General features: G+C 42.1%; 1 protein-coding gene across 4 annotated transcripts in view; it reads right to left on the bottom strand.

Annotated features, from left to right (window-relative positions):
- lnx2b (ligand of numb-protein X 2b) overlaps nucleotides 1-27,773 on the bottom strand; it is a 38,757-nt gene that overhangs the window by 9,439 nt on the left and 1,545 nt on the right. Inside the window, exons 2-6 of one of the 4 annotated variants that reach the window (XM_086016893.1) lie at nucleotides 15,291-15,561; nucleotides 9,210-9,311; nucleotides 6,068-6,564; nucleotides 3,030-3,223; nucleotides 1,055-1,254 (exon numbers count right to left, since the gene is read on the bottom strand). In XM_086016893.1, coding sequence (XP_085873019.1) covers nucleotides 1,055-1,254; nucleotides 3,030-3,223; nucleotides 6,068-6,456 — 783 coding nt within the window. In that variant the 5' untranslated portion in view covers nucleotides 6,457-6,564; nucleotides 9,210-9,311; nucleotides 15,291-15,561. Of the gene's footprint in view, nucleotides 1-1,054; nucleotides 1,255-3,029; nucleotides 3,224-6,067; nucleotides 6,565-8,693; nucleotides 8,786-9,209; nucleotides 9,312-15,290; nucleotides 15,562-27,773 lie in introns of those variants that run through there. The other 3 variants (XM_086016899.1, XM_086016908.1, XM_086016915.1) reach the window with 3 other exon arrangements.

The following is a 27,773-nucleotide window of genomic DNA, read 5'->3' as shown; positions in this document are numbered from 1 at the left end:
AAAATAGAATCGAATCGAAAATTGGGAGCTGAAAATCAAAAATCAAATCGAATCGGGGCTTGAGTGAATCGTTACATCCCTAATATCAGGTGGTTAAGTACAGCAGTGTTTGAAACAGTTTTGGCTTGTTTTCCATTTCAGGGCATGCAGACGGCATGGCAAAAGTTGTTGAGGATTTTTTTTTTTGCAAGTAGGAAATAAACATTTTCTTTCTTGCCTATATAACAGGAATATTTACATAAGCAGATTGAACGTTAACCTCCATGCTGAAGAAACAACACTACACGACATTTTGTCAATCAGTGACACCAGCCACAAGCCGACCTGAGCTGCTCACGCCTGCTAGTTGTAACCACGCCTTGTTGCCATGGAGATCAAACCGGTTTATCTTGAATATCTGCCTTCACATTCCCTTCTCTAAAGAAGAGTGTTTACAAAACTGGGGGGAATGTGTGGAACAGTATCGTACACCCAGTGCTTGACCCTAATATATACATACACACTACGCTTCAAAAGTTTCGGGTGAGTTAGACATGAGGGAAACGATCACTTTTTTTTTTTTTTTTCAATGAAGAAATTAAATTATTACAGTCTGGACATTGTTAATATTGTAAAATAAATACAAATGTTGAATGTTGTAGTCACTAACCTGTCCAAGCTACACTCATCGCTTTTCAATAGGCATTTAACGCAGTCTGATTTCTTTTCCACGAAAATATATGGAAATGATATGCACGCCAGTGAGTTCTGATTTTTACGCTTAAAACAAACGTGTGAAATTATGCTTTTCAAGCATAAATAGACATTGTCACAATGCTTGTAAACAAAAGGCGCAAGGGGCTCTTCCAGGTGGCAGAACACCAGTTCGACTACCGCCGACCTAAACTGAAAACGATGACAAAAACTTGCTGCTTGTGGGATTTCTCAATCGCACTGCTTTGGTCAAATGACATAGGAAGGTTTTGTTTACTAATGGTGCTACCAGAAAAAGTTTTGACACCCAAGAATACATGTCATGGTGGAAAAGGTCAGTACATTTAAGAGTCGCTCTAACCTCCAAGATGTGGTCTCCAGGCGCCAGTCGGCCGTCGCGAGCCGCTTGCGAGTCGCGTACGATCTCCTGGATCACGATGTTGCCCAGCGGCGTGTCTTTGCCACCGACGATGCGCAGGCCAAGCTCTTCATCTGCCTCCTCTCTGAAGAGCTCCACCACATTGGACTCGGACACCAGGCTGGAGCGCAGTGGCGTGTTGTCTGGCAACGAGAGGGACAAGAACGTCATGAAACACCTTTCTTCCATTTTAAATAACATTTCATATTCAAAATGATTCTTGATTAAGATGTACAGTACTTTGGCCTCAAAATGATGTACTGGCCATCATTACATGATAGTAGCTAATCTTTAGCTGCACAATGTTACGTACAGTAAATTATGTGTTGGCCACTGGCGTGCTATTATCCTGTTCAAATTATATCATAGACACTACAAATGACAACAAGGGCTTTAACACTTCAAATTTTACATGAAACAACTCCAAGGCCATATTGTTTGCAATTCAAGTTGAGTTTTGTGTTTCTCAACATAACAGCTGGATATCGGTGTATAGAAAAGTCAATTTATCTTTATCGTTAAATGTAGGTAAAAATGTAAATGTAAAAAATGTATTATAGATCATTAAACATATATGAAAAAAAAAAATCAAGAGGCCCCAAAAAATGTGTTTCTTATGGAAATGTCCAATTTTTTGAAATGGTGAGTTTTGGTTTTCATTAGCTGTAAATTATAATCCTCCAAAATTACTTTTGGGGGAAAAAAAAATGTAATTCTTGAAATATTTTGTTCTGTGTGAATATGTTTGCGTTATCTTTAAAAATTTCATTTGAAAGTCTTCCACAATATTCACATTTTTTGAGATGCAACCGAGCGTGAGTACACTCCCTTGGAAAAATAACATGTCTTCATTTCTCAGTGAAAGCAAAAAAAATATATTTATTCCGAAAGGATACTCAAGGTTGTCTAAGTAATCTATTGGGATGTATCCATTTATGTTGAGCACTGTACTGTACATTGCTTATCCTTGAAAGGACTAGAAATGTGTAAAATATCAGATATAATTGATAAGGAAGAGAAAAATACAATGCCCCTACGTTTCCACTGATGCCTGTATCGAAGCGGAGGTGAAAGACCTTCGGTTGTAAATCTATTACGTAACGCCATATCAATAGAGAGAACAACACACGTGATGTTCGATTTTGTGGTGTTTAGATAGGTAAAGCAAACAGGACAGTGAGGAGGACTTCCACGTGTAGTCTCACAGAGCACATTGAACCAGCACACATGACTTGACTACTCAACAGCCTGACAATTCCAAAGAAAAAAACGATACAAACATTCTGGGTGTATATCGTGGATTTTTAAGCAATCGTTTTTTGATGGGTTTTAAAACAGGCAATGTTTCATTTAGTGTGTTCATAATGTTGTGCCACTGCATACCGGGCCATCAATGAGCAGAGCTGGGCATTCCATCTATGTGTGCGTTTCTTGACGGCCAGAGAATGGAAACGGACACTAAGGAATACTTTCAAGAGTGAGATTGAATAATTGCAATTGTGTTTAAAGCGTGGGAGAGCGTTAAAAAAATCCCCCCCCCCCATATCAGTTTCTTACATACCACAGATGGTTCTGAAAAGTACCCACTGCGATAAACCCGTTTTCACAGGTGTTCATTTGTGAACTAAATGAAGTTCCGGACAGACTTACAAGAAGCTGGTAGTAATTTTCCAGTCAAAATGTGTCTGGTTAAAACAGCTGTAATCTCCCGCATGTTGCTGCAGCTATGCTAATGATTCGCCCGTGGCAGATTGAGGACTCAACAATCAGCAATTCTTCTGCGTCTACGATCACTCCCCAGACGGGGGATGGGCACGCCGTCGAGATCATTTCTTTTCATCTCGGCTAAACATTAGCCAGTCATCATGAGGGCACGACTGATGCACCGGGAGCTTCTTGATGACAAATGACTACATACCATCCTCACTTTCTTCGTAGGCGGGGTTAATTAGTCCGGGATCGGGCACGTCTCTGGTGGCGCTGCGCGGCGGAGTTTCCGAATGTTTAGCGTCAGCAGACAGCTCTCCGTCACCTTTGCGCCCCTTCAGTTCGTTCCACGAGGGCCTCTTCCTTTTCTCCGCTTCCTCCCGGAGTCTCCTGAAAGCGGGACATCTGGGCAAAAACAGAATACCATCGGGGAGGAGTGATGACGAATCACTTTTACGAGGTGCAGTGAGAGGGGTGGACATAATAACGGGAGCGGGAAAACATGATACTTGTGCCTAAAACTGAAAAATACGTGCGACAAGTTAATCTCAGTGCGTGACAAGCTGGGTGTCCGCTCAAATATGGAAAGCTGTTAAGAGCATTTATTCAATATCCTTGATATAAATAAAATTGAATAAGGTCTATGTACTAGTATGCTCTTTGACCTCACTAGTAAGACAATTCAGCACTTTTAGAACGACTGTCCTATAAGTAAAAGTTTTCCCCCCCCACTACTACTACTACTACTATTATTGGCCTACTAGTATACAATTACAACATCCTACTAAACTACTGTGCTGCACTAGTAACACGACTAGGCCCAACAAGTACCAGTACCATGTAGATGTACTACCAGTATGCCAAAACTACTGAACTGAATTTTGTTACTAGTTCGGACAATGAGTGTATGAGTAGCCTATGTGGACCTTAAATAGAGTATCAAGTATAACGAATAAATGCAGATATGGTACTAGAAGCATGCAGAGGTGCCTCATAAGTAGCATGTAAGTTATTCTACCACAAGAATTCTAAAGTTGTCCTACCAGTGAGGACAAAGCGTGTACTAGTACATGGACTTAAAGCTGGATATCAAGGTTATCGAATAAATGCTCTGATGACAACAACTGCATGGAAAAACATTTTTGGGTTATTCTTGCTAAGGAGGCGACCAGTGTGTGACACATGCCTAAAAGTTGGAAATAGTAATGTTAATAGTGCAGCACAGTAGTGAATAATTGGACTTGCGCCCCGGTGACCCAAACCTAACAACTCCAACAGTAGCTTACTGTATGGTTTTCTTGGGTAGTAGTATGCCAAAAGTGGCACTAGTAGTAGAAAAAAAAAATACTAGTAAACAGTCGTTCTATGAGTACATGGACCTGAAGATGGTTATCAAGCATATCGTCGCTGTCCTGTGAAAAATACCTATGTCCGATTTTGGGAATTGTTTGAATTTTCACGTAAATGTGATGTCTGCAACATGGAAACACCATTCATGTAAAAATAAGAAAATTGAAAGAAATGGACATTCAGTTTTTCACAGGACAGCGGCGATATGGAATAAATGCTCAAACTCCTTTGCGGGCTTTAGTGCGGTTGTTCCTCACGGCCGAACTTTGCCCCCTCTGTTTGTTTGCGCAGAGCGGCTGCCGCCTGCCAACCACAACAGGCAGCGTCATCACGGCCCACCTCGGACATGAGAAGCACCTCGCCGACCACGTGGATAACAAGGCGAGTGATTTACAGCTCGTCTCAAACTCTGTAACCTCAGCTTTTGCGTGTCTAAAGGGAAGTGCATTACACAATCAAATATACGACAGCGGTTCAGGCAGGTCACATTTTTATACTGTACATACCCCACACTTCTGTTAATGATTCTTCGGTACTCTATGAAGTGGAGCGGAATACTTTTTATAACACACACTAGGGATTTACATAATCTACGGCTGTGTTGGGAATGACTCCCTTTCCGTATAGCGCCCTATTTTAGTGGGTTTGCCATTTTGCAGAAATGCAGCTACGTACTGATGCGACCAGTGAATTTATTGTATCACGTATGAATTACAAGTGAGCTTACAGGCTTTTTAGCAGCCGATTAGAGATCAATACCACTCTCATACGTGCCACGAAACATTACACAACACTACGGCCATCAACCAGTTAGCTTAGCATCAAACTGCAACCGGGCTGAAGCGAAATCTGGCTCGATTTCTTGAATAAATGTACAGACAGCGAAGTTGCCAGGCAACGGGCAGGAAGAGTCAAGGAAGTTACTGTTCCCCAGCCGAGAAGCCGTGTGGCTCATAACTATCCCGGGATTAAACACGTGCATTTAAATGTGTGACTTAAGTGCACCTTACACATGCTATAGTAGAAAGATTAGCTAAGATGTTAGTCTTTATGCTAAACTAAGGAGCTGCAGGCTTTAGCTGCATATTAAACTGACAAATCTTCTCACCTAGACATTGACAAGAAGGAATGTGTTTTTGCACAAGAATGACTAGAACTAGGTTGTTATGCACTGTATCTCTGCTACACTTTAACCTATTTGGTTATTGTTTGACACGTTCCCATTTTAATTTAATATTTCCTTGCCCCATTTTGTACTTTTTCACACGGCAGGACACTTCTGTTGAATGGAACTGCAACTTTATCACACTTTTGCTGGGTTCTGTGTAAAAGGCAAAGGTGGAACTTTGTGATGTTGTTCCAAGTGTGCCGGACAGATTATGTATCCTGGTGAAAGTGTGCTGCAAATGAAAAACTGTGCCCCTGTATCGGGTTTTGAGGGTCCACATACTTTATGTTGTATTGTATTATATTTAACCACAAAAACATGGTACAAATTGTCACTTGACATGAAATTCTGTGGATGCACAAAAAAAGAAAAAAAAAAAATCAAATACTTTGGCCATTTTGGGGGCAAACACCACGGCACATTGAAAAACTACTAATAAATTCACCCAACAAGTGCCAAACCTAGAAGTTAACTATCTTGTTTTTAAGTTGCATAGTGATAGCAAACAGTTCTTTTCTTTCCGTGTTTTGACTTATTCCTATTTTTAACTACACGCTAATAAAAAGAAAGTATACTGCGTTCAGAGGCTAGAATGAATTAAATTCTATTTGCATTCATTCCAATGGGAAAAACACTGAGAGCTGAGGTTCCACCGTATTAATACCCCCAATGGACACTGCCGCCGTTCAACATTTTTTTCCGTCTTATCAAACAAGCCTGAGGAGTGATACCTGTTGTGCAGATGAGGCTGAAGTTCACAGCGTTGCATCTGCTGCTGGCACTCCGCAGAGTAAGGACACATCACAGCCAGCTTGTCCAGCAGGTTCCTGACCAACAGGGTGGAGGGCCGACATTGGTGCAGCTGCAGCCTCTGGCGGTCCACGGGGCAAAAGTCCTTATCTTTCAAGAAGCTGCCCAGACAGTCAAAGCAGTAGGTGTGTCCGCATGGGGTGTCCATGGGCCTGATGAGGGGCTGCAGACAGATGTGGCACACGAGCTCGTCGTCCACGTCATCGAGGTACTCGTACAGGTGGCTTTCCTGGCCCTCGTGCTGCTGCCCGCACTCCTTGCAGACCCTCGCCCAGGACAAGCCTGCAGTCTTGCTTTCCGCTGCCGACATCGTCCCCTCCTAAGTCCTCAAAAACGGCGCGTCCAAGCAAAGGCGAATCCGGTCAGGCGGTCGGCGTGCGGGAAAGGTCCGAGCGCGCTACCTCCATGCCTTCATCTTCTGCGGACAGAGGAACACAGCGAGGTGTAATGGGGCGGTTAAAGAGCTACTCCCGCTCAAGGCGGCCACAGGAAATGACAAATCAACCGAGCGATAGCAACATGGCAGCGAACTGCAGCTGCTTCCTCTCAGCGGGCTTCCTGCGGGACAAAAGGAATTCTCATTTCAGCTAAAAAAAAAAAAAAAAAAAAAAAAATTGCTGCTCTATATTCCACGGGAGGAGCTAACTATGAAATGAGGAGAGAATGGACTGAAGAGAAACCTTTGCAAATAATACAAACAAAGACACGGCGCTACGAGATTGTGAGAAGTTTGAATGTAAGTGGCCAGCAGTGGAGGTCCTGTCACTAATGGCCCCTTGCGCCCAATCAGCACTGGTCTTGCTCTTTGTGCACCACTTAATCTCCTTAAAGTCTCCCTCAGAAGAAGAATGCTGAATAGGAACACATTCTTGGAACAAACATCTGACCTCCTAGAACACATACTGTACTTGTCCCGTCATGGAATTCACAAACTGTGCGTAGCGATACAACACGCGGTCGACAATATTGGGATTTGGGACACACCTCTCGACTGATGAATGCAGTGAATCCTTGCTATATCCTGGTTAATCGTTCACACTCATGGTATATTACCGATTTTCAAGCAATCATTTTTTTTTTTTTACAGTACACAGGCAAGTCAGAGTGTTTACATTTGCCCACCTCAGTGTAGTACCGTGTTGTGCCACAACACGCCGGGCAGCACTGAGGTTTAGAAGACGATGCCCTTTCAGTGTACACCTGTACCATATTTTGGCATTTCAATGTTAAAGTAGCAGTTCCTTGAAGGTTTATGATTACCAATTACATCAACGCAATGCTAATTTTTGTTAGCCCACCCATGGTGTTTCACATTATATGCTACTAGCATTACACTAGCGGAGTAGTACGCATTATTGGGATTGACAGCAGCTTGAGGCTAGCCTCCTCTCGGCCGATTTATGAGTGATTGAATAAGTTTAAATGTGTTTAAAGCATGTGGGAAGGGAAAGAAAAAAGAACCTTTTTTTTTTATACTGCCGATTTTCAATTATCGTAAGTGTGTTTGGAACGCCTGTCACGAAACACACAAAGTGCGCGTAGCAATAGGCGGACAACAGTATTGGGACACACCTCTCAATTGTTGATGACATGAATCATTATAACATTTTGCACAAGCGCATGTTTCCAACTCTGTGGGAACAGACTTGGATAAGTTCAGTGTGGATGAACTGGAAGAGAGATTGCAAGCCAGACCCTCTCTCGGGACCAACATCGGTGACCTCACAAATGGTCAAGATAAGCCAAACATTTCCCACAGAAACACTCCCAACATCTTCAAGAGAGTCTTCCCAAAACAATCGAAGCTGTTTTATCTACAAGTGATGCAATTAATATTTTTACTTTTTTAGGTTTAAAAGACAGCTGTTCAAATACCTCCGTACGTCCATTCCAACAGCGGCGATGCAACTTGAACTTGAGCATGAGTCAGGTTGTGTCGCGGCCTGCCTGTCACTAACCTAACATCCATCCATTTTTTTGGACCGGGGTCACGGGCGAGCTACAGGTTATGCCAGGTGACGTTGTCCTACCCTGAACTGGCCACCAGCCAATCAAAGCTAACCTAACATAATTGCAGTAAATATTTGTATGAACAACATTTCTCGGCCGTAAATATAAATCGGAATCAGAACAGCGGTAACTGGGGGTGCCTTCTTATACCACCCGACAAACTAAGCTACTGTGCTGTTTGTAACCTTGAAACCATTTGCAGTATTTGGGAGCGCCGTAAACCGAGGACCTTAAACTTGTGTCCACATGGCGCCTGTCAATGAACAACCACGGAAAATGTTACATCAAAAGAAATGCAAACATTCAATGACTCCTACGTGCTAAATTATGAGCACAAGGACCGATAAAGTTGCCGTAAATTGGCTTTAGCTCAACATGTGGAGTTGGAAGTAGAATGCCGCTTTGTTATTTGTTCAGACTTGCTCACATTGGCAAGAAACAAGTACCTTGAGTTTTCTCACAAGGACTACAGTTTTGAAGATCAGTTAACCCCCCCAACCCCCTCGTCAAGGGTTATTATCCTCGTATTGTACTCACCAGAGATGATATCTCCGATGTGGAGCGGCGAGCGGTGAAAGCACGCAAACACGAGACTCTAACCTAGCAGCTGCCTCCAGCCTCAATGAAACCAGAGCCCTGCCTCCCCTGCACACCGTCACGATAATGTCTGGGCGTGCATGTGTGTGTGTGTGCGCCTGAGTGTGGAAGAATACTTGTGTGCTGCACAGCCGTAAGGAATGCAGTGGTGATTTGGTGTAACTAGGCAGAGTGGAGCTCGGCCCGAGAGCAAAGTGTTCCTCTTGTCAGTGGCCGTAAGTAATGTGCGCGTGTGTGTGTGCGCGTTGGGTGGAGGTCTGCTGACGTTGCACTTTCCCAGGTGAAGTAAACTGAATGACTGATTGCAAACAAACGTTTGATTCGTCACACGCTATGGCTTTGGGTTTTTGACTTGTTTTTATTTTTTCATTTGGTACAAGTGATACCTGGTCTTGTAATGGATAATGTTCATGGATCCTGTGAGACACACACACACACACACACACACAAACTCACCCAGGCTGTGATCCTTAAACGAGGGGGTGGAAAAGTAGGTACACTAAACCCCTGTTTATCGACAGGGATCCGGTCCAGTCTCACCCCGTGATCGGCGAAAATCTGCAAGAGGGAGAACATGTCAATAAGTTTTTGTTTTTAATGCCATGGTTTTACCCCCTCGCACACGCTTAAAAGTTCTGTGCCATTCATATTTTTCCAGAAATTAGTCTGTGACATGGTTTAAGTTGGACATCTATGCGGGTTGTCCATTGTAGTGCAATAGCCGAAAAGGGCGAAAGGCTTGCCAAACGAACGGATCAGATGGAGGCTTCGACTTTGACACTGTATTTAAGTACCTGCACTGAGAAAAAAAAAGCGTGTTTCACCAAAACTTTTTACAGTGTGCCTACTTCATGATTGCTTCATGCCTACTCAATTTGTGAAATTTGGCTGAACGGTGCCAGCCCCAGAGGGGTTGAGGAATAAAGTGCTTCATTTTATTTTGAGAAAGTCCTAAGCATTTTGGAACCCGAATTGTGCTATGTTTGGGCACATTACGGGGAGGATGGCTTTGTCAACCTACACTTTTACGCATTTGAAAAATACATCTGCACCGTGGCCGGACAGAATTCTGCCAACATGCCGCTGAATTTCAACAAAGCCAACATAATGGAGAGAGCAAAAGACGCCCACATATCAACAACCACCAATCAGAGGAAAGCCATTTTCTCGAGAACAGCAACTCAATCAGAGCAAAGCTTGTTTACATATATTTCATGTAATGAGACAACAACAAAATAGATTGAAAATGAGCATCCCGGTCATTTTTCAACCCAAAATATCTTTTAAACCTGATAAAACGACATCAGAGATTACTATTATAGATTTTTTTTTTTTTAATTGTAGCGTGGGATCATTAAAACACATGTAACCGTACTAAAACGGACTTTTAAAAAGCATTTCTTACCCCAGTTCTCACTCTCTCGCTGTCAAGAAATGGGAGACTATTGTATAACATCACTTTAAGGAAACGAAAAGAAGATGACTCTGCCATGGTTAGGAGTAAATTTAGTTGAAAATAAGACATAGCATTGTTCAATATGTGTATTAGGAAGAACGATATCGTTGTATTGGCCGTTACCATTAGTTTTAGCGACGAGTACGCCATGTCACACAGTCAAGGCGATGACAAGGCGATGTCACTCTCTTAAGATGATGTCAAGGAATCAAGCCAAGGGTTCTATCGGACCTCTAGGATTTAAAGCAAGGACAGAAACGTCCTGAAATTCAGGACAATTTACATGACTGATCAAAGGTAAACATTAGGGGTGTAAGGGTACACGTGGGTGTATTAATACGTTTCGGTATAATGGTAAATGGGCTGTCACTTATATAGCGCTTTTCTACCTTGGGTACTCAAAGCGCTTTACACTGTACCTCATCTACCTACTGATGACGCAGCATCAGGAGCAACTGGGGGTTCAGTATCTTGCTCAAGGATACTTCGACATGGTCACCATTTCCGGGGATCGAACCCACAACCTCCGGGTTGGGAAACGACCACTCTACTCACTCACTGAGCCATGCCGCCGTATGGTATGTTCGGTTTGGTCCACTATTAGCGCAAGCTTACGCACGGGCGCTATAATTGACTGTTGCATGCGGGAGGGGAGAGCGGCGGCACAACAGTGAGAGCCAGAAAAGAGCCAGAGCTGGAAGTTCCCCCCGTACACTGCGGTCTCCTGTTTGGGAACATTCTGGCTGTCCTGTTAAAATCGCAGATGGGGAAAGGTACGTGGTTAAGTCCGAAAGTTGTGTGCCGACATTGCTACATGAGATTGGCGGCAGGTAGCACGTCTAACATGCACGGCATCATCCGACCGCAAAAACGTCAAACTTAAATTTATCATATTGTAGCGTCTTCCAGGAACACGCCGTCAGATGTAGTTTAATTATCATGTTTTTATTAATCCAAGTACAACTGCTCGCGCTCTTCTGTCTCCACTGCTATGATGTCATCACAATCAGGTAAAATGAAGCTTTCCAGCCAATTGGTTTGCTCATGGTTCAAACTTTCATGATGCTTAATTTGCTCTGTGGAGATCAAGTGGTCAAAAAGACCAAGCAGTAAAATATACAGAATGAAGAAAGAGTGTAGGTGTGTAATGCAAATGTGATACAAGTAAGAAATATAACATCGTTAAGTAGAATGTTTATGAATATCCAAAAGTATGAGTTTAAAACTGTCAAAACCTAATGAGGGGATCGAACCCAGGACGTTGACTGGAAGAGCAACGCTTTATCAACTGCGTCAGATGAACATACATGTTTGCTGATTTGCAACAAATCAACAAGGATACAATTACACACTGGCCGTGATAGAAAATAAGTGGTAATCCTACACTCAAGCAAGAGTGACTTTCTACCTCGCCAACTGGATGGATGAATTTTAGTATGCATGGATTTGCCTGCTTAGAAAATTTGGAGGCAGTCACCTGTGCGTAATTTCAGGCCACCTCCGGCTCTAAAAGCGCTGACATTATGAAATGAATATATTTCACCAGCTTTGCATTTGTTTGGTGTTACTTTTAAAGCGGAAGTCAAGCCAAACATATTTTTTTCAAGAATATGTTCCAAGCAGCCCCACTAGTTGAAACACGGCATTCTGATTAATATTGCATTTTGTGGAAAATAAGTTAAGCAGCAAAATGCACTCGTTTTTAGCCATCTCTGGGGGCGGCCATTTTGTCTTCTGTCGATTGAAAATGACATCACAACTGCTCACAACGACCAATCACAGCTGACCTGTTTTCTGAATCGGAGCCGTGATTGGTCGTTGTGTGCAGTTGTGATGTCATTTTCAGTCGACACAAGACAAAATGGCCGCCCCCAGAGATGGCTAAAAACGAGTGGATTAACACTTATTCCACAAACGCAATATTTATCAGAATGCCTTGTTTCAACTAGAGGGATTGCATAGAACATATTCTGGAAAAAAATATGTTTTGGTTGACTTCCGCTTTAAGGTTTTATTTCTAAAGGTATGTATTACAGTATTCCAATTTCAACTCTAAAATGTCTCCCCCCATGTTTAGCAAAATAACTTTTTTCCATTTTACTCACTCTGTGGGTACATTTGTAAGCGTAAAAAATAAACAATTCAAATAAATCAAATGAAAAGTGTAGAACAAGACTAAAGTACCGTACTTATTTGTCAGAAAATGAGTGGTTACTTCTTTGCTTTTCTCTGTTTTCAGATAGTGGAAATGAACTTATGTTAGCCCTGCTAGTTAGCAAGTTATCCGTCTCAGTAACAAGTATACAGTATTCATTATAAGGCAGCATTCTATTAACTTGTATTTTTGGAAGACTTCTAATACATAGGACATCGTATTAGACATACTGCCTCTTGTTGCAGTCACTCTTCGTAAGCACCCTTTGCACACTCTTCCCGCTAGCAAACCGTGGTAAAAGAGCCTACTTTTTTCAAAAGGGAAAAGTCATCGGGCTTACTGACAGCTCGCACCAACAACAGGTGTGGGAGAAGTCGTGTGACTTTGCCTGTACTAACAAAAAAAAAAAAACAGCTCCTAACACTGGATGGAAAGTTTTAGCAGTTTTGAAACTGACTTCTTAAAATCACGGTGTACCTCGAAAACAGGGAACTTGTCCATGCCTAACCGGAAACAGAAGTTGCTCCTAAAACTGCCAAAGAAGAGAAAAGCCACAAATGTTGAATTTTCTTCTTTCCTATGGCAAATCTGTCAGAAGGTGTGTAAATGTTTTTAAATCAAGCACATCTGCTTTTTCAGAAAATGCTATCTCAAACGAGCACCTGTTGTGCTTTGGGCTTCTTAGAAATGTCTCATAAAATAAGCAAGTATTTTTCAAGGAGAGGTGGCAACGAATGTAAAACAAAACATGAAAGCTGCCCCAATTTAAGCCAGCAAATACCCTGTTACGGTTTGCAGTGTTGCCAACATCAGTTGATTTGCGATATTAAATTTAAGACCTGAAAATTGTTTATGTAAAAGGTTGTTCAATCGTCCCCTTATACACCTTGTTTTGAGTTCGTCACAAGAGCGTGTCGTTTGACTCACCTAAGCAAAGACTGTTTTAGCCTGGAGCTGTCTTGTGCCGAAACCAGCAAATGCCTTATCCAATTCAAATGTCTTGCAAGTTACAATCATGTGACAGTATAAGCTTTTTCCACTGCATGGAAGGTGGCGAATGTTGGTGGTCCGACAGTGTCTCACAAAGGATTACGATTCTGGGCCCGACCACTTGCTATGATGATCTATACCAGTGACTCACATGTCTCGCCACACCCTCACAGAATTTAGGTGATGCCAAGTCAGACGAGTGATTTCACCCATCCGTCAGACAGACGATGCGTCAAATTCGGGATTACCAGCAAAGGAAATTGCACACAATGGAAAGTTGATCAAACCAAGAAGGTCATCAGCATGAGTAATAAGGTGAATAGTTTGAATGTGTCAAGTTTAATCAAGAGACATTTCATTTTGCTTGCTGTTCTATTTAAACGGGAGATTCCGCTTGTCAATGTAAAAGCCGCATACACCCTTCAGTTTGTCAATGCCTTAACACCTTATGAATGTTTCAACATGGTTGGACTTTACAGCTCGAAAGATCAATGCAGGGTCACTGGTGTTTTTACATTCACAGATCTTAAACTTATCAAAAACGACGACATCATCTTGGACATCACATTCGTATTTAGAAGAGTTTAAATAAAGACCCACTTGTTAGTCTTTAAAGGCGGCAGGCGATTCATCAACAAAATGGATTTATTTACACAAGAAAGCCATGAAGTTGTACAATCGGATGCACTTCAAAACATCTCAGAGTTATTGTTAATGTCAGAACCATTCAAAATGCCAAACTTTGTGTTTTACGGCATTTTATCACAGATTCCTAAGCAATTTTTTAAGGGGTTATTACAGGTCAGGGAAGTCTGAATTTAGAGTCACGCACCTTCAGTGTAGCAATATGTGCCCCACTGTTTATGGTTTGGTTGAACATTTAAACATAAAATACTTTAATTACTAGTTTAATTAGTGTTAGGGGTGTTCCAATCAGTGGTTTTATGCTGCCGATTCCGATAATGATCATTCATGAGGGAGATCATTTGAAACCGATTACGATCACATGGATTATAATTTTGGAGTTGATCACTAAAGATTATTTTAATAATCGATCAATTACTTTTCAATGTTGGCTGCAGGCTGCAAAGTACGAGCTGCAGGTGATCATTTTTTTGTGATCAGCAATGGAAGGGATCAATCGACATGCTTATGTACTTTTTGCACGGAAATGGCCCGCTCGCGATCTGTGGCCTATCAATCGGAGCGCCACTAATACTTATCTGTTGTTTTAAGAGTTAGTTTTTACAGTGACAAAAAACAGCTTGAAGCAACTGTGTGTTATCTATATTACAGATTTTCACCTATAGCGGGCAGGTCTGGAACGTGCAGCCATAAAAGGGTGTTTCCCTGCATTTTGAACTTGAACCAGTAACTATAGCAGGGTCCAAAAACGGCGCCATAAAGTCATAAACACGCCAGCCATGACATGACGTGCTTCTAATCACTTTAATTGGTGCTCTTCATGAAGTCTTTAGCAACACTTATTTTGTCATTGGCCAAATAACTGCTACTGCGATACTCACACTTGGAAAATGTATTAAGGCCATAAAGTTACCACAATTGGTCGTACCTGGACACAAAGGGTTCCAAAATGTCAGGCTTACTTCAATGTGCTGCAATAAAAAGTTCCTAAAATAAGACGTTTATGGCCCCTGCTTGTTTATCACCCAACTCATAAATAACTCACTGTCCCCATGTCAACGCTTGCCTCGTTAATCCCAATTTAAATGTAGCAGAAGAGGTTAAATGAGCCCAATGGGTAAGCGGTGCAGCGGTATCGACCAACTTCGTAGTAAAAGCTAAACGAACGATTTGTAGTATTTTCCCATCATAAATGGGATCTTAATACGTAGATGGTGGTCGTTGTCTTACTTGTGTGTTTGTTTACGTGCAATAATTCACTTTGTTCATGTCAGACCGAAACGCGTCTTACCTGAAGTAATTTTTTGTCCTCCTACCCGGAAATGGCAAACCTGATGACGGCCAAAACACAAAGATGTCAGTCTGTTATCAACGTGGAGCGAAAAACGACGTCCAAACAAATAACACCAAAGTCCCCCTGGTGAGTTTTTCCTTATTTTGGGGGGGTCTCGCCGTCGGTGATTAAAAAAAAAAAAGGCCCAGCTCGGCGTCTCAGGTGTAGTTGGACCTGCTCGCGGGGAGGAGGAGGGAGTTTCCCACGTAAAGCACTTGCGAGACGTCCACTGCAGGGGGAAAAAAAAAAAAAAAAAAGTGAAGACAGGTGGAACAACAACATGCAGGAAGCCACACGTCTTTGTTTTTATTTTACATGTACACAAACACGGACGACTCTTTCTATTTTGTTTTCTACTTTCTATACAGTATTATATCATGTTTGATGTTGCGTAGGCTAAGTCACGTAGGCTAGCCCTGCTCAAGACTGTCACACCATAGCTACTGTAGGCCTCGTTGCTATGTAAATTAAAGCTCGTTAGAGATTCACTAGAAACATATTTGGCCCTAAAAACTATTTCGGAACAGACGACACCCACTTTAAATTGTCAGCCATCTTGAAAACCATTTAGGTCTGTAAATATGGTGCCTGGTTGTTTGACACTAACTGTCAAAGGTAAAAATTAAATAACATCAATTTTTCAAGTTGTCCTAAGTATGGCCTTTATTCAAGGGCTGTGATTTAGTTATTTATTGGCATAATATACTTGGTAATATAATAACCTTGGTAAATATGGAACAGTTTTATAATTTATGATTGTCAGTCCGGTCCCTGGCTGTTTTTAGAGCAGATTGTAGAGGATACATTTCTCATCATAACGCCTACTTCAAGGGCTACTGGTTTGATTTCTGAAGTAACAAAGTTGCTCAAATTAACTTCAATTATATATTATTAGGAATAAATAATCAACTATGTGAAGACGCTGATCAAATGAATGATTCCTTACAAGAATTATCAACAACAGTTTAACAAAGTAGTGAATATCAATCAAATAATATGCAACACTTTAGCATCAGATGCGCCAGTAAAGTGTTGAGACGTTCAAATGGCATTCCTAGGAAATCACAATGTCCCATCACTGATGAGCTGTTTGTAGAACTTGCCTGGGGGCTAACAATTTTGTCCCTGCGGCAACTGTATCTCGAGGTGCCCACCACCACCATGTTGGTGAGCCCTCTCTCGAGACATCCAATAATTTGGTCTTTGTGGACTTTGATTTTAAGGAGACAAAAAAAAACGCTCAGATTTGCCGCTGTTATTATTATGTGAAGATCCCCTTAATTTCGATTCTTCTTTTTCATGTCACAATCATGGAAGTTGTGCCCAAACTCCGTGTTGACCACACACAGACACAATTTGCCATTGTGAACATAGAACAGGTTTATTTATGATTGACAGCCTTGACTGTTTTTCAAGGAGATCAGGGAGGGGAAAACTGACACTTAACACACCCTACACTACAAGATAATTGGTCAAGATGTTCTGAATTTCAGAGACAATTTAATGGATTATAAAATGAAAATGTAATTTAGGTTTACTTGTAACTGCAAATCAGTGCTTCTGTTTGTGCTTAGGTCATTAGAAAAAGCCTTGTTGGCCCTGAATGCTCGCCACTGATGATAGCTTCCCCTGAGCTATTAGCATGTCACCATTGAAATCAATGAGCCACTTATTACATCCGCTCTGTGGCTTGACTTCCTGCACTTTATCTGCATTGTCACCAGCGAGTGTCTGGTCCTGCGAGCTGGCATCAGCAAATGTCGCTTTGTCTTGGAGCTTTTCCTTCCACGGCTATAAATCGTCAGGGGGGAACTGGCTTTCACAGAGAGGAGGTTTTATGGCATGAGGACTTCCCTTCCATTCTGCAGGGGGTACCGTACTTTACACCGTTCATGTGTCACAGTGACCCACCCCCCACCAAACCCGCCATTCACCCCCCCAAAAAAATAGCCCTTGCAGCCATCTTTTTCAGAAAACCTACAATTCTAAAATCAACCACTTATGACAGGCCAGCAACCCAAATTATTACTCTGTAAAAACATCAATTCCATGAATGCCAAATCAAGCTTTCATCATTTAACCAGTGAACATTTTCAGAACAACCATACAATTGTCACGCATCTCCTTAAAATTCTATTAAACTACAAATTTAAAGTACATAAGCCAACGTTACATATAGCTTTGCTCAAAAGTTGACACACCCTGGCATAATTTGTGAAATATCTTCATTTTGAGGGAAAGTGCAGACCATCATTTTTTTTCCTTAATTTAACTTCTTAACTTCTGCTCTGCAAAAACATGTCGACGCTTTTTGCTGCCACTCCTAATTGAAGTTTGCTGTCAAACTACACATAAAACAAAGAGAATTACATGTTGTGAATGTAAAAAAAATGCATATCCTCTTTTAACTTGATGCTAACACATAAGGAAAAACGCCATAGACAAGCTAACCAGTGTCTTTGTATATACTGCATGTTTGTATAGGTGGCCAAGGCGCACACACCAAAAGGAGCAGCATAATGTCGATTGAAATAAAAAGTGTTGCAAAAATGTATTTACATCATTACGCGGAATGTAAGAATTAAAGACTTGTAACTTTTTTTTTTTTTAAGTAAAATCCAATATTATAAAGTGCAATTTTTTATCATAAAAAAAAGTGTTGGTATATACTTTATTCATCCCATGAGGGAAAATACAAATGTCACAGGAGCAATATATGCACATACAAACTGAATAATGAATGATATAAAATATAAAAACAATGAAGAAAGTAAAAACAAGTAAAAAAAAGCACTAATGAGGAAAAATACATATGTTAAGAAATTGATTACAATAATATTGGCACAATTTGTGCAACGTGGCAAGTATAATATTGATGGTGTTATGTAATGATATAATGATGACATACAGTTAGACAACGATTAAAAATAAATAAAACAGAGGTCAAATCTGTCGACATCCTTACATGTTATACAAGTGTAAAAATAAGCTAACATTGGTTTTAGCAGGTGAAAGAAAAAGTTACTGTTATTCATGTAAAACCAATAAACGCTCAGTCTTAACCTGACTTAACATTTCATGTATATTGATTCTCCTCCTCAAACTCTCATTAAAACTGTCATTTAAGCACGGACGCCTTTTAATAGCACTATTTAAAATTAGCGCAGCCCGCAAAATAGCCAGAAACCCCCCAAATAAATCACATTTTGTGCTAGAGTGTCAGGTTTTATTACGAAAGGTTGTGGTTTTATAGCAAACAAAACGGGGTTAACTACAAGTTGACAGTATGTTGGCATGTAATAAATGTGCACAGGGTGTGAAATATGAGGCCTCCTAGTGTATAGTTGAGAAACAGTGCCGCCCTGTGTTTACATGAGGTGTTATTGCTCACCAAAACAGTGGCGGGAAACCTTTTACAGATATCCAGCTATTCCAATAAAGGCGCCGTGACAGCGTGGCGCGAGTCGAGCATCAGTGGCTTTTTTACATGCGCTCGCCATTCACTGCATGAACAGCATCATCTTTCCTCACGATGGTGAGATGCTTCATATTTGCACTGAAGTATCGGCTGTAAATACTTTTGCCACCTCCGCTCATTTCTGCCCTCAATAAGATTTGTGTCTTGGAGCACGTCCATTTGTCATCTTTGCGGCAAAGAGTGGTTGTCAACAACATTGGATTTGATCAGCCACAGCTGGGAAACTTGGAAGTGGGGTGAAAGGCCCCCGAGACAAGATAAACACGGAGCTAACAATACGCCACATCCTGACGCATCCTGGGTCTCGTTCGCGCACACACACACACACGCAAGCAGTGTGTGCCTCCAAACAAGAGAGACGTTGTTTGTCTTTCCTGGGATCGGTAAACATCCTCGACACAAAACAGTTCCTCAGTAGTGAGAGAGGAGAGAAACTCGCACCAATGTGGGCAGCTGCACTCTCACTCCACCGCCTTCTTTGATGTGCTGCGGCCACAGCTCAGCATCATTTTATCTTCTGCGTGTCTTTTCGTATGAGCTTACATGTTAGAGCTCACATAGTTCTGTATTCATGCCTGGGGGGGGGGCGGAGCATAGCAGCTCTGATGACCCATAATCTATTTTTGGATCGGTCCCTTGCAGTTTGTTTTCATTAAGAATTGTCACCACTGCAGCTGTCTCGCATGGTCAAAATAGAAACAAGTTTTTTTCAGTCTGATCATATTATATTTCATTTTATAGCTCAACAGCAAATTTGAATTAGGATTTCTGTCACATTATTGAAAATGACTGCGTCGTTTGATTTTAAAGGGGTTGATATTGTCCATGAAAGGGAAGGTGCTGAATTTCTTGAGGGTGATTACTAGTTGCAGTGATAACTATCTGAGTACGATTCCCGACTGTTCGTGTGGGACCATCGAACGTATTCTGCAACATTCATCATTACACATCTGGAATGCCTCCTTTAATAATTAATAGGGGGCTTGTTTTTATAAGCCTGGCATCTGCTGCTTTGGGCAACTGTTGCTAAGTGGAAAGGACACTCCACCCCCCACCCTTCTGGCCACCAGTGGTAAAGAAATAAAAAATAAAAAAAATAAAGACTAGCATCTTGCCCCGGGGAGGACAGCCAGGCATTTGGTTCAGGCCACAGCCTGTCTGTGCAGCCCCCAGGCCGTGTCTGGCCTCCACTTGATGGCTTTTAATTAGTGACTGATGGGAGCGCATCAGCAGACCATATAATGGAGCATGTGGTCACTAAGCGGCGGTGGACATTTGCCTGCGTGATCGTGGCTCACCGTATGACTTGTTTTTGGAGGGTGCGACTCTCGCTTGCCATCCCGAGGAGAGACAAAAAAAAAATCTCCGCGTGCATCCCTGGCCTGGCCGCGCTTCCTCTGTGTAAATTTGCTCAGCCCCAGTTTATCTTCAAGGGCTCGCTTGTTTGTACCTGCCGTGTCGTTCTGCTCGTCCACCCGGCATGACACCCCGTAGCCCAGGATCAGCCCCCGTGAGATCAAAAGAGCCGGCTGATGCTTATCAGATAATATTCTTGTCCCCTTTGAGTCCAGCCTCCTCACACTGTTGACCCGAGCCGTGCACGCGGTTCCTTATGGCCCTTTGGCCTTTCCTCCTCTTATCAGGGTGATGGCCGGGCTGTGATAAGGCAGGTCCAGCCTGGGGACAGAAGGAGGGTGCTGGCCACTCTTCTTGCATAACTTGGACACTTTGGGGCAACAAGGGAGGTTATCTCAGCTTTATGTGTGCCGGACTGACTTTTACACACTCGCCAAGTGGAAAAAGTGAGACATGTCTCGCTGTCGAAATCGTTATTGTGTGCTCTGGTTTACATTTCCACACATCATTGCCTTAATTGTTTTACACTACGTATATTGAATGAATAGTTGTCCGTCCACTGCCACACAGATTTATTTTCTGACTTGGGTGTGTTTGTGATCCAAGCACAATATCGTACTTTAGTTTGGGTGAGGTTCTGACATTAGCTAGACGTCGCGCATCTGTCTGCGTGGCACCTTTATTTCGTGAGTGACTGGCTCAAGATTCAATATTTCCTCGTTATCCGTCTGACTAAGAAGACATTTGTTTTGGCGCAAAATGAAAGGACAGCTGCATGCACAAATATAAACAATCATAAATCAACATCACATGAGGGTAAATACACCTTGTCATCACATCGCCATGCCTGCATACTTGTACTATTACTTGTTCGTGTTGATTAACATAATTGACCGTGAAGTAAATACGTTTTTATATCCGTTCACTTTGTCAATTATATTCGTTTTTTAAATGTTTTGCTTTGTATTGCAAGCAAAAATATGACACGAATGAGCTTTTATTCTAACTCTGATTTCTCGTGTCTGGCACGAGCAAACAGTTCTTAAAAAAAATAAAAGCCAAGTGTGCTTGCTTCAAGTTGCTCACTGCCACTCTCAATTTAAGTATACTTTATAACTAAATGTAAAACAAAGAAATATATCCTTAATCCTTAATAATTCATCAAAATATGTAATTTTGTGTTCCAAAAGTCTGCTGGCGTAATGCTTACGTGAAATGCCACAGACGGGCTAATGTAACTCAAATCGATATTCCAGCAGTTATAAATCTTACAGCAACAGATATTTGAACATAAATGGTGCACAACTTATACAGACAGTATACAACAACCTTTATGCTCGGAAGAGCTTGTTTTCGGCTACTTTTGTAACTTATTTTTAACAAGCTGTTACTTTAATAAACGTGAGAAAACTATTGTGCTCAATAGACGACTGAACTCCATCTCGATAAATCACGTGACGTTTACATCAATCTGCGCGTGTCTCACGGCTATAAAACGGCTGTTCTGATTAACGGCCGCATCTAATCGGCAGATCGGTTTCCGTCACGTCACATGTAAACAGTTGACCAGGGATCTTCGATCGGAATTATTTAATCGGAATGACAAAAAATGTCTCAAGTGTTCCTTATTAATTAAACCAGCAAGTCAAATGATCTATCTTGAGTCAGATTTGAATATTTCAGGCTGAGTCAGACAGACAAGACAAGATGGTGTCCAAAGTCACGACCCTGCCCTGACCTGGATGAAGGAAATGGTCACGCTGCTGGAGACAAAGCAGGCCAAAGGAGAGTCTGAGAGGGGCTGGCTGGTCGGCCCGCTAACAATGGCTGCGTGCTCGGAGACCTTTAGGAGCACGGGCCACACAAAGGCCAGAGAAAACCACATAACCCCCCCGCCCCCGCCCTTTCCCCTCTCCCACATTGCAATGGAGCTGGCATTTCACACTGGCCTGTGAACAGCCATTCAATCAAACTACTGTTTAACCTGACCCCTGGCCTCCACTCAGACCTGGATGAGTCTGGCGGGACCTCTTTAGAGGTAACTGACCTTTAGTCTGAGCAGGCCTCCACTTCATACTGTCACTTTGACATTTTTGAAATTGTTGCATCTAGAATGCCAAAGAAATAATATTTTGCATTGCTCCCTATTCACGTATACTCTATTGCAGCACACGACTGTGTGTTGACATAAATGCTTACCGGTATATGTGCAATACTGTTTTACATATTTTCATATCGCTGTCGTCAGGGGCCAAAATCTTGTACCTCCAAATTAGTCACTTTTCAGAAAACCCCAAAAATGGCAACTTTGTTCAGCCATTTGTATTTTATTGTGAAAGCGAGCAAGCCATTTTCAACTCTTTAGATTGGTCTGTAATGTGCAAAAATAACACACATGCATGTGGACTGTCCAATAATTTACATTTTTGAAAAATACGAAATTCACCAAAATGTGACTTGTGAGGTTTTGATATGTACAGCTCACATATTAATATACTGTATGTGCTATACAAAGTTTGTATTATTATTCATTTTTATACAGCCTTGAAATCCGAGTGGCCTGACATGCTGAGCGCTGTATGGTGGTAGTGAACTAAACACATCACGATGAGCAGTTTGGCCGATAGATAGCAGTTGTTCAAAAAAGGCTTCAGCTGTTTAATGCCAATTAGCTTTCAGCTATCAAATAATGGAAAACGATTTTGACAGGTTAACACTTAGCATCCATAGTTGCAGTTGTGCAACCCTTTATGCAACTGATATTTGAACACAAATGGTTGCGCAACACATATCAACAGATATTATCATAATGATCACAGGCATATATTCTTTACCCTCTGCAAAAAAACAAATAATACAGAAGCTACTGAGTCACAGTAGTTGTGAAACTATTCTGAGTTTGTGTCTGTACGACTGCATTATACTGCCCCACGGTGGCCAAGGCGTGCACACTAGAAGGAGCAGCACAATGAATTGAACTGAACCATTAAATTATGATGCATAAACTGTTGCATTCCTTATTTTTTGTTGGCATCTGGCCAAGACCATGTATGTCCAAATTTGGTGCATGTCATATTTTTTTCATGAAACAATACTCTTGGTCAGTCCTGACATTATTTTTTTTCAAATTATTGACCAATATTAAGTGTTGAAAATGGCTTGCTCACTTTGGCAATGCAATGGCTCAAAAAAAGTAAAATAATTTTTATTTTACATTTTATTTTATTGCCGTTCCCTGAATAAGGAGTGCTCGGACGGTAGTCCACCGTGCAACGTCTTAATGTTCTTGGGGGGGGGGGTTTCTTGTTTGGATTTTACTTTATTTAAATTTCCATTTCATGCTGCTCATCGTATTCATTCTACTTGGTTATTTATTACCCTTATTTTTAATACGAGTGCTTCCATGTCAATATTGCTGTTGTGAGAATTGAATTTCCCTCACGGGATGACTAAATTATCTGCAGTATCTATCAATAAGGTGTCTGGAGATTGGCGCAAGAAGTAAATGGCCCCCTAGAGAACAAGAGACAGCGGCAGACCCCTCGTCTGGGTCAACTACCCTCGAGCCGGGACCACATGACCCTCTCTCTCCTTGTCAATGGGCTGCTCCTCCCCGGTACCTGTCCGCGGGTCGGATCAAGGTGTGGGGGTCGCATATCAAACAGGCCGTGGGCTCCCTTTGATGTGGATGGAAACACAAACACTGATTTGAGGAGAGTCGTAATAGCTTATTTGTTCCCTTTAGTCATTCATTGAGCTGCCGGTCGCATGTGTATGCCTTCAAAGGGAGGCCGAGCGGCATGCATCGGCCCGGCGGTACAGTAGCCGAGCGGGCCCTGAGAGCAGCCCGGTTGTGGGAAGGCCATCTGGCTTCCTGTTCCTTTAGATTTGATATTGATTTATTGGCTGTACATGGCCAGATAAGGGAAGGTGGGGGGGTTGGGGGGGGGGGGGGGGGGGACACACCAGCTGCCACAAGTTCTCCACTGCATCCTGGTAGACAATGGGCCTCCTGGTTATCTACATCCTGCTAAATAGGTGATGTTTCATTCCTTGTTAGGATTTACAGCTCAACCTTGTTTTTGGGGGGTTTGGTTGGTATGCTAGTGCAGTCTCCCAACTTTTACTGAGCCAAGGCACTTATTTTTCATTGGGAAAAATGTAATGGTGCGAACCTAAGCACAAAATGTCAACAGAAAGTGGATCCAAAGGTACAGTATGTACCTCCTGCCATCTAGTGGAAGAGTATTTCATTGTTCTCCTTGTCACTATCGACCTTTTCGTGATGTTTGCAAACAATAGGCACCAGGATACTTTCAAGTGGCATAAAAGTGATTGGCCTGAATTGAAAACAATGATTTTGTGTTTGGGGTAGCGCTGTCACATAGTCCCTCAAAGTCAGGATGGGCGAGTGCCGATATAAGTTATCAGTATTGGGCCGATACCGGCCTTATTTTGGTATATCGGGTACTTGTGGGCAAATTATCATCTGCGTCAGAAAGAAAGGTTTTTGATCATTGTTAAATGAAATTGTATATATCAAACGTACTAGAGGTTCTAAGTGAATACTCAAAGAGTGAATACTTGTACTGGTGTCGGTGTAAAAAGAAAGTGGCATCAACCATCCCTTCCCAAAGGTTCGGTTAGTTTTGTTTTTCAATTGTCTTTTTTAAAAAATCTAATGAATCCTGAAGAATTTATGGGTGAGGAAGATGTCTTGAGTGGGATGTGGTAAACCCTGTAGTTTTACAAAGAAGATCGTAATACTGTCTGGTTGCATATTAGCCATTTGAAAAGTGATTGATCTTCATCTTTTTGTAAGGTCTATTACATCACATGGTTAGGGCTGTTTTTGTCCCGATTTTGCCCCTTCCGAGCAAAGAAGACAAATATCCCACTATCCTATTTCTTATAAGATTATCCTATGAGGATAAGCGGTTCGGAAGGTCTGAAATGTGTTAAGCGTGAATTAGTCCTGATAATAGGGTCTAAAATGGGCCAGGGCCGACATTCTTAGGGCCCCAACAAACTGTGCGATGCTTCCGAATCTGACTAGGACCCGACCGTCACAAAAAATGACAATGCCACTCACCCCCACACTTTGGGAGATTAACATAAGGAATCCTTGCAATGTGAACTGCGCAAGCCTGGATCACGTTCTGAGGCTGTTGTACCATATCACTTTTTTAATTAAAAAAAGATGGAGTGTGAGTCAAGGAAGATGCCGATTTCTACAGAAAGAAGACATGGACGAGAGTAAAGACAAAACAATAGTAACATATTGAAAGGCGGGGCTCGCTCCCATTCATTTGACTGCAACGGGCGCAATACGTATGCCACTCGTGTATATTTTTACCACATGCTTCACTATTTCATCCACAGGTACATATAAAATTATAAATATGGTTAAGTATTGTTGTAAAACACTATGTGTACTGTAAATGCTGTAATTATATTGCTAGGCGGCGAACGGTGGGCAGCTGCGTCTTGCTCACTTACAACTCGGAATTGGACTTTGGAGCCGATCGCCGATCAGCGAGTTAAAAAGAAACGATCACCGATCCGATCTGAAGATGGCCCAATCTATCCAGGCTATTTAAACAACTTTAAACAAAGCATCTTTTGCCACCCAAAAGTATGTATAATGTGGTGATAAAATGTTGCTGTACATTGCTGGCATAGAGAGATGAGAAAAGACACATTATTTGTCGTAAGTAGTCTTTTTTCCCCAATTAAGTGAAGTTGGATATTTTCCGCGGCACAACTGACAGCACAGTGTTTGGGAATCACTGTATTAGTTCAAAACAAGCGTCGGCTCTAATGAGGTGCAAAATTACATTGACTAATCATAGCAAACCCTGATGGCCTTTCACAGAAACCATATTGAAAAGTGCTCTCTTTTGCATAACATGTCTCCCATTCCTGCTAAGTGAGCCGGGTAGATTGGTGGGTGGCGGGGGTCATGCGGGAGCGACTTCTTGGCAGAGGTGTCAACGTCAATTGTGCGTATGCCTGATTTTTCTCACTAGCGCACCACCCCCAGAAGAAGACACACAAACCGACAGACTGTGGTGTCACCAGGCCTGTTTCTCCGTGGCGACCCCCCCCCCCCCAACGCCCCCCCCAGCCTTTCTTCATTTGGCCCCTCCCCTCCCAACACAAGCCTGTGATGTGACTGTCTCAGATAATGAGGTGAGAATTTTATTGCGGCCCTCTGTGATCCTGGCACCAGTCTGCGAGGATGACAGCGGGCCTTGCGCATCCCCCAAACTTCCGAACCCCCCCAGGTCCTCCCGTGTTGTGGTGCCGGGCGCCCCCTAATGGCCATAACTGGAACTGAAGCCTTTCCCCGTTGTCCTATGGAAAGCCATTTGAGCATTTCTTCCAGTGATTCTCAAAGAGTGGTGCCCCCTCTAGTGGTACAAGAAAGAATCACTGCCTTTGGACAGTTCAGTTGTTTTTAACTTTTTGGCATTTAATATTTTAGAATTGCATTTTTAAATATGCATTGAGATGCAAGTCATAGTACCTACATTTCTCATGTTACTAGTGAGGAAAAACTACAAGTTGGCCTTTTAGTGATACTATTAGGGTCCAGTAGGCTACTAGCACATGACATGTCCACTAGTTGGGTTACTAGTGTGACACAGTAGTTTATTAGTCAATTTTAATTGTGAACCAGTAGGCCAGTACTAGCACTAGTAATGGAAAAAGTTACTAGTAATTCAATCATTCTACTAGTGCACTTGCACTGCTATCAAGAACTAGAAGGGTACAAGTATGTGATGCATGCCTACTAGCGTGGGGCACAGTAGTCCTACTAGTGCAACACAGTAGTTTCCTGGTAAGGTATAATTGCAAACTTGTGACACTACCATTAGTAGGAGTGCCAGTGTTACTAGTAAAGCACAGTTGTAGTGCGTACAAAGAGTGTACTAATACATGGATACTGGATACCAAGGATATGGAGTAAATGCTGAAACAACTTTCCAGTGTGTCCTCCACTTAGCACACTTCAAAGTGAGACATCAAGGGGGTCGACTTGCGCATGCCATGCGGAGAATGACAATGCCTGGTGGGCCTGAGCGACGTGCCGCTCCCTGAAGACACAAAGGCCCGCGGCCTGCTCCCGCACTGAAGGAAGTGCTCATTCAAGAGCGCGGATATACATACAGGAAGGCCGCGGCCTAACTCTCTATTCTATACAAATGACGAAGGACACAGGAAGGGCAACGCGCCACACAGACAGACACACAGTATTGTCACACTGTCTTGTTTGATTATTGAAGCCTTTATTGATAAGAAAGGCCACATGGATTTCAATCTGTGGCGGGCGGTGCGTAATTACCCGATTTCATCCACCTCTTAATACCACCACTATCCATGAATAATCAATGCCTCCTCTAAAAAGGTCCTAGGCTGAAAATCGACTTCTTTTGACAACACTATGAAAAAAAACAACGTTTTCTTGCTTTTTGTTAAAATGAAATCCGCCAAACATCTTGCAGATAGGAGGTTTTGTATTTCAGCCAATGTTAGTTATACTGTACTGTAATATTTTACACATGCCACAAGATGGCGGTAAATGACAACTTTAGTCTAAGTGA

The sequence above is a fragment of the Filicampus tigris genome, chromosome 2 (genome assembly GCF_054856515.1).
Source record: "Filicampus tigris isolate MCC_2025a chromosome 2, RoL_Ftig_1.0, whole genome shotgun sequence".
In the NCBI taxonomy this organism is placed as follows: domain Eukaryota; kingdom Metazoa; phylum Chordata; class Actinopteri; order Syngnathiformes; family Syngnathidae; genus Filicampus; species Filicampus tigris.
The sequence above is the reverse complement of the archived record's forward strand: the minus strand, read 5'-3'. Positions and strand labels throughout refer to the sequence as shown.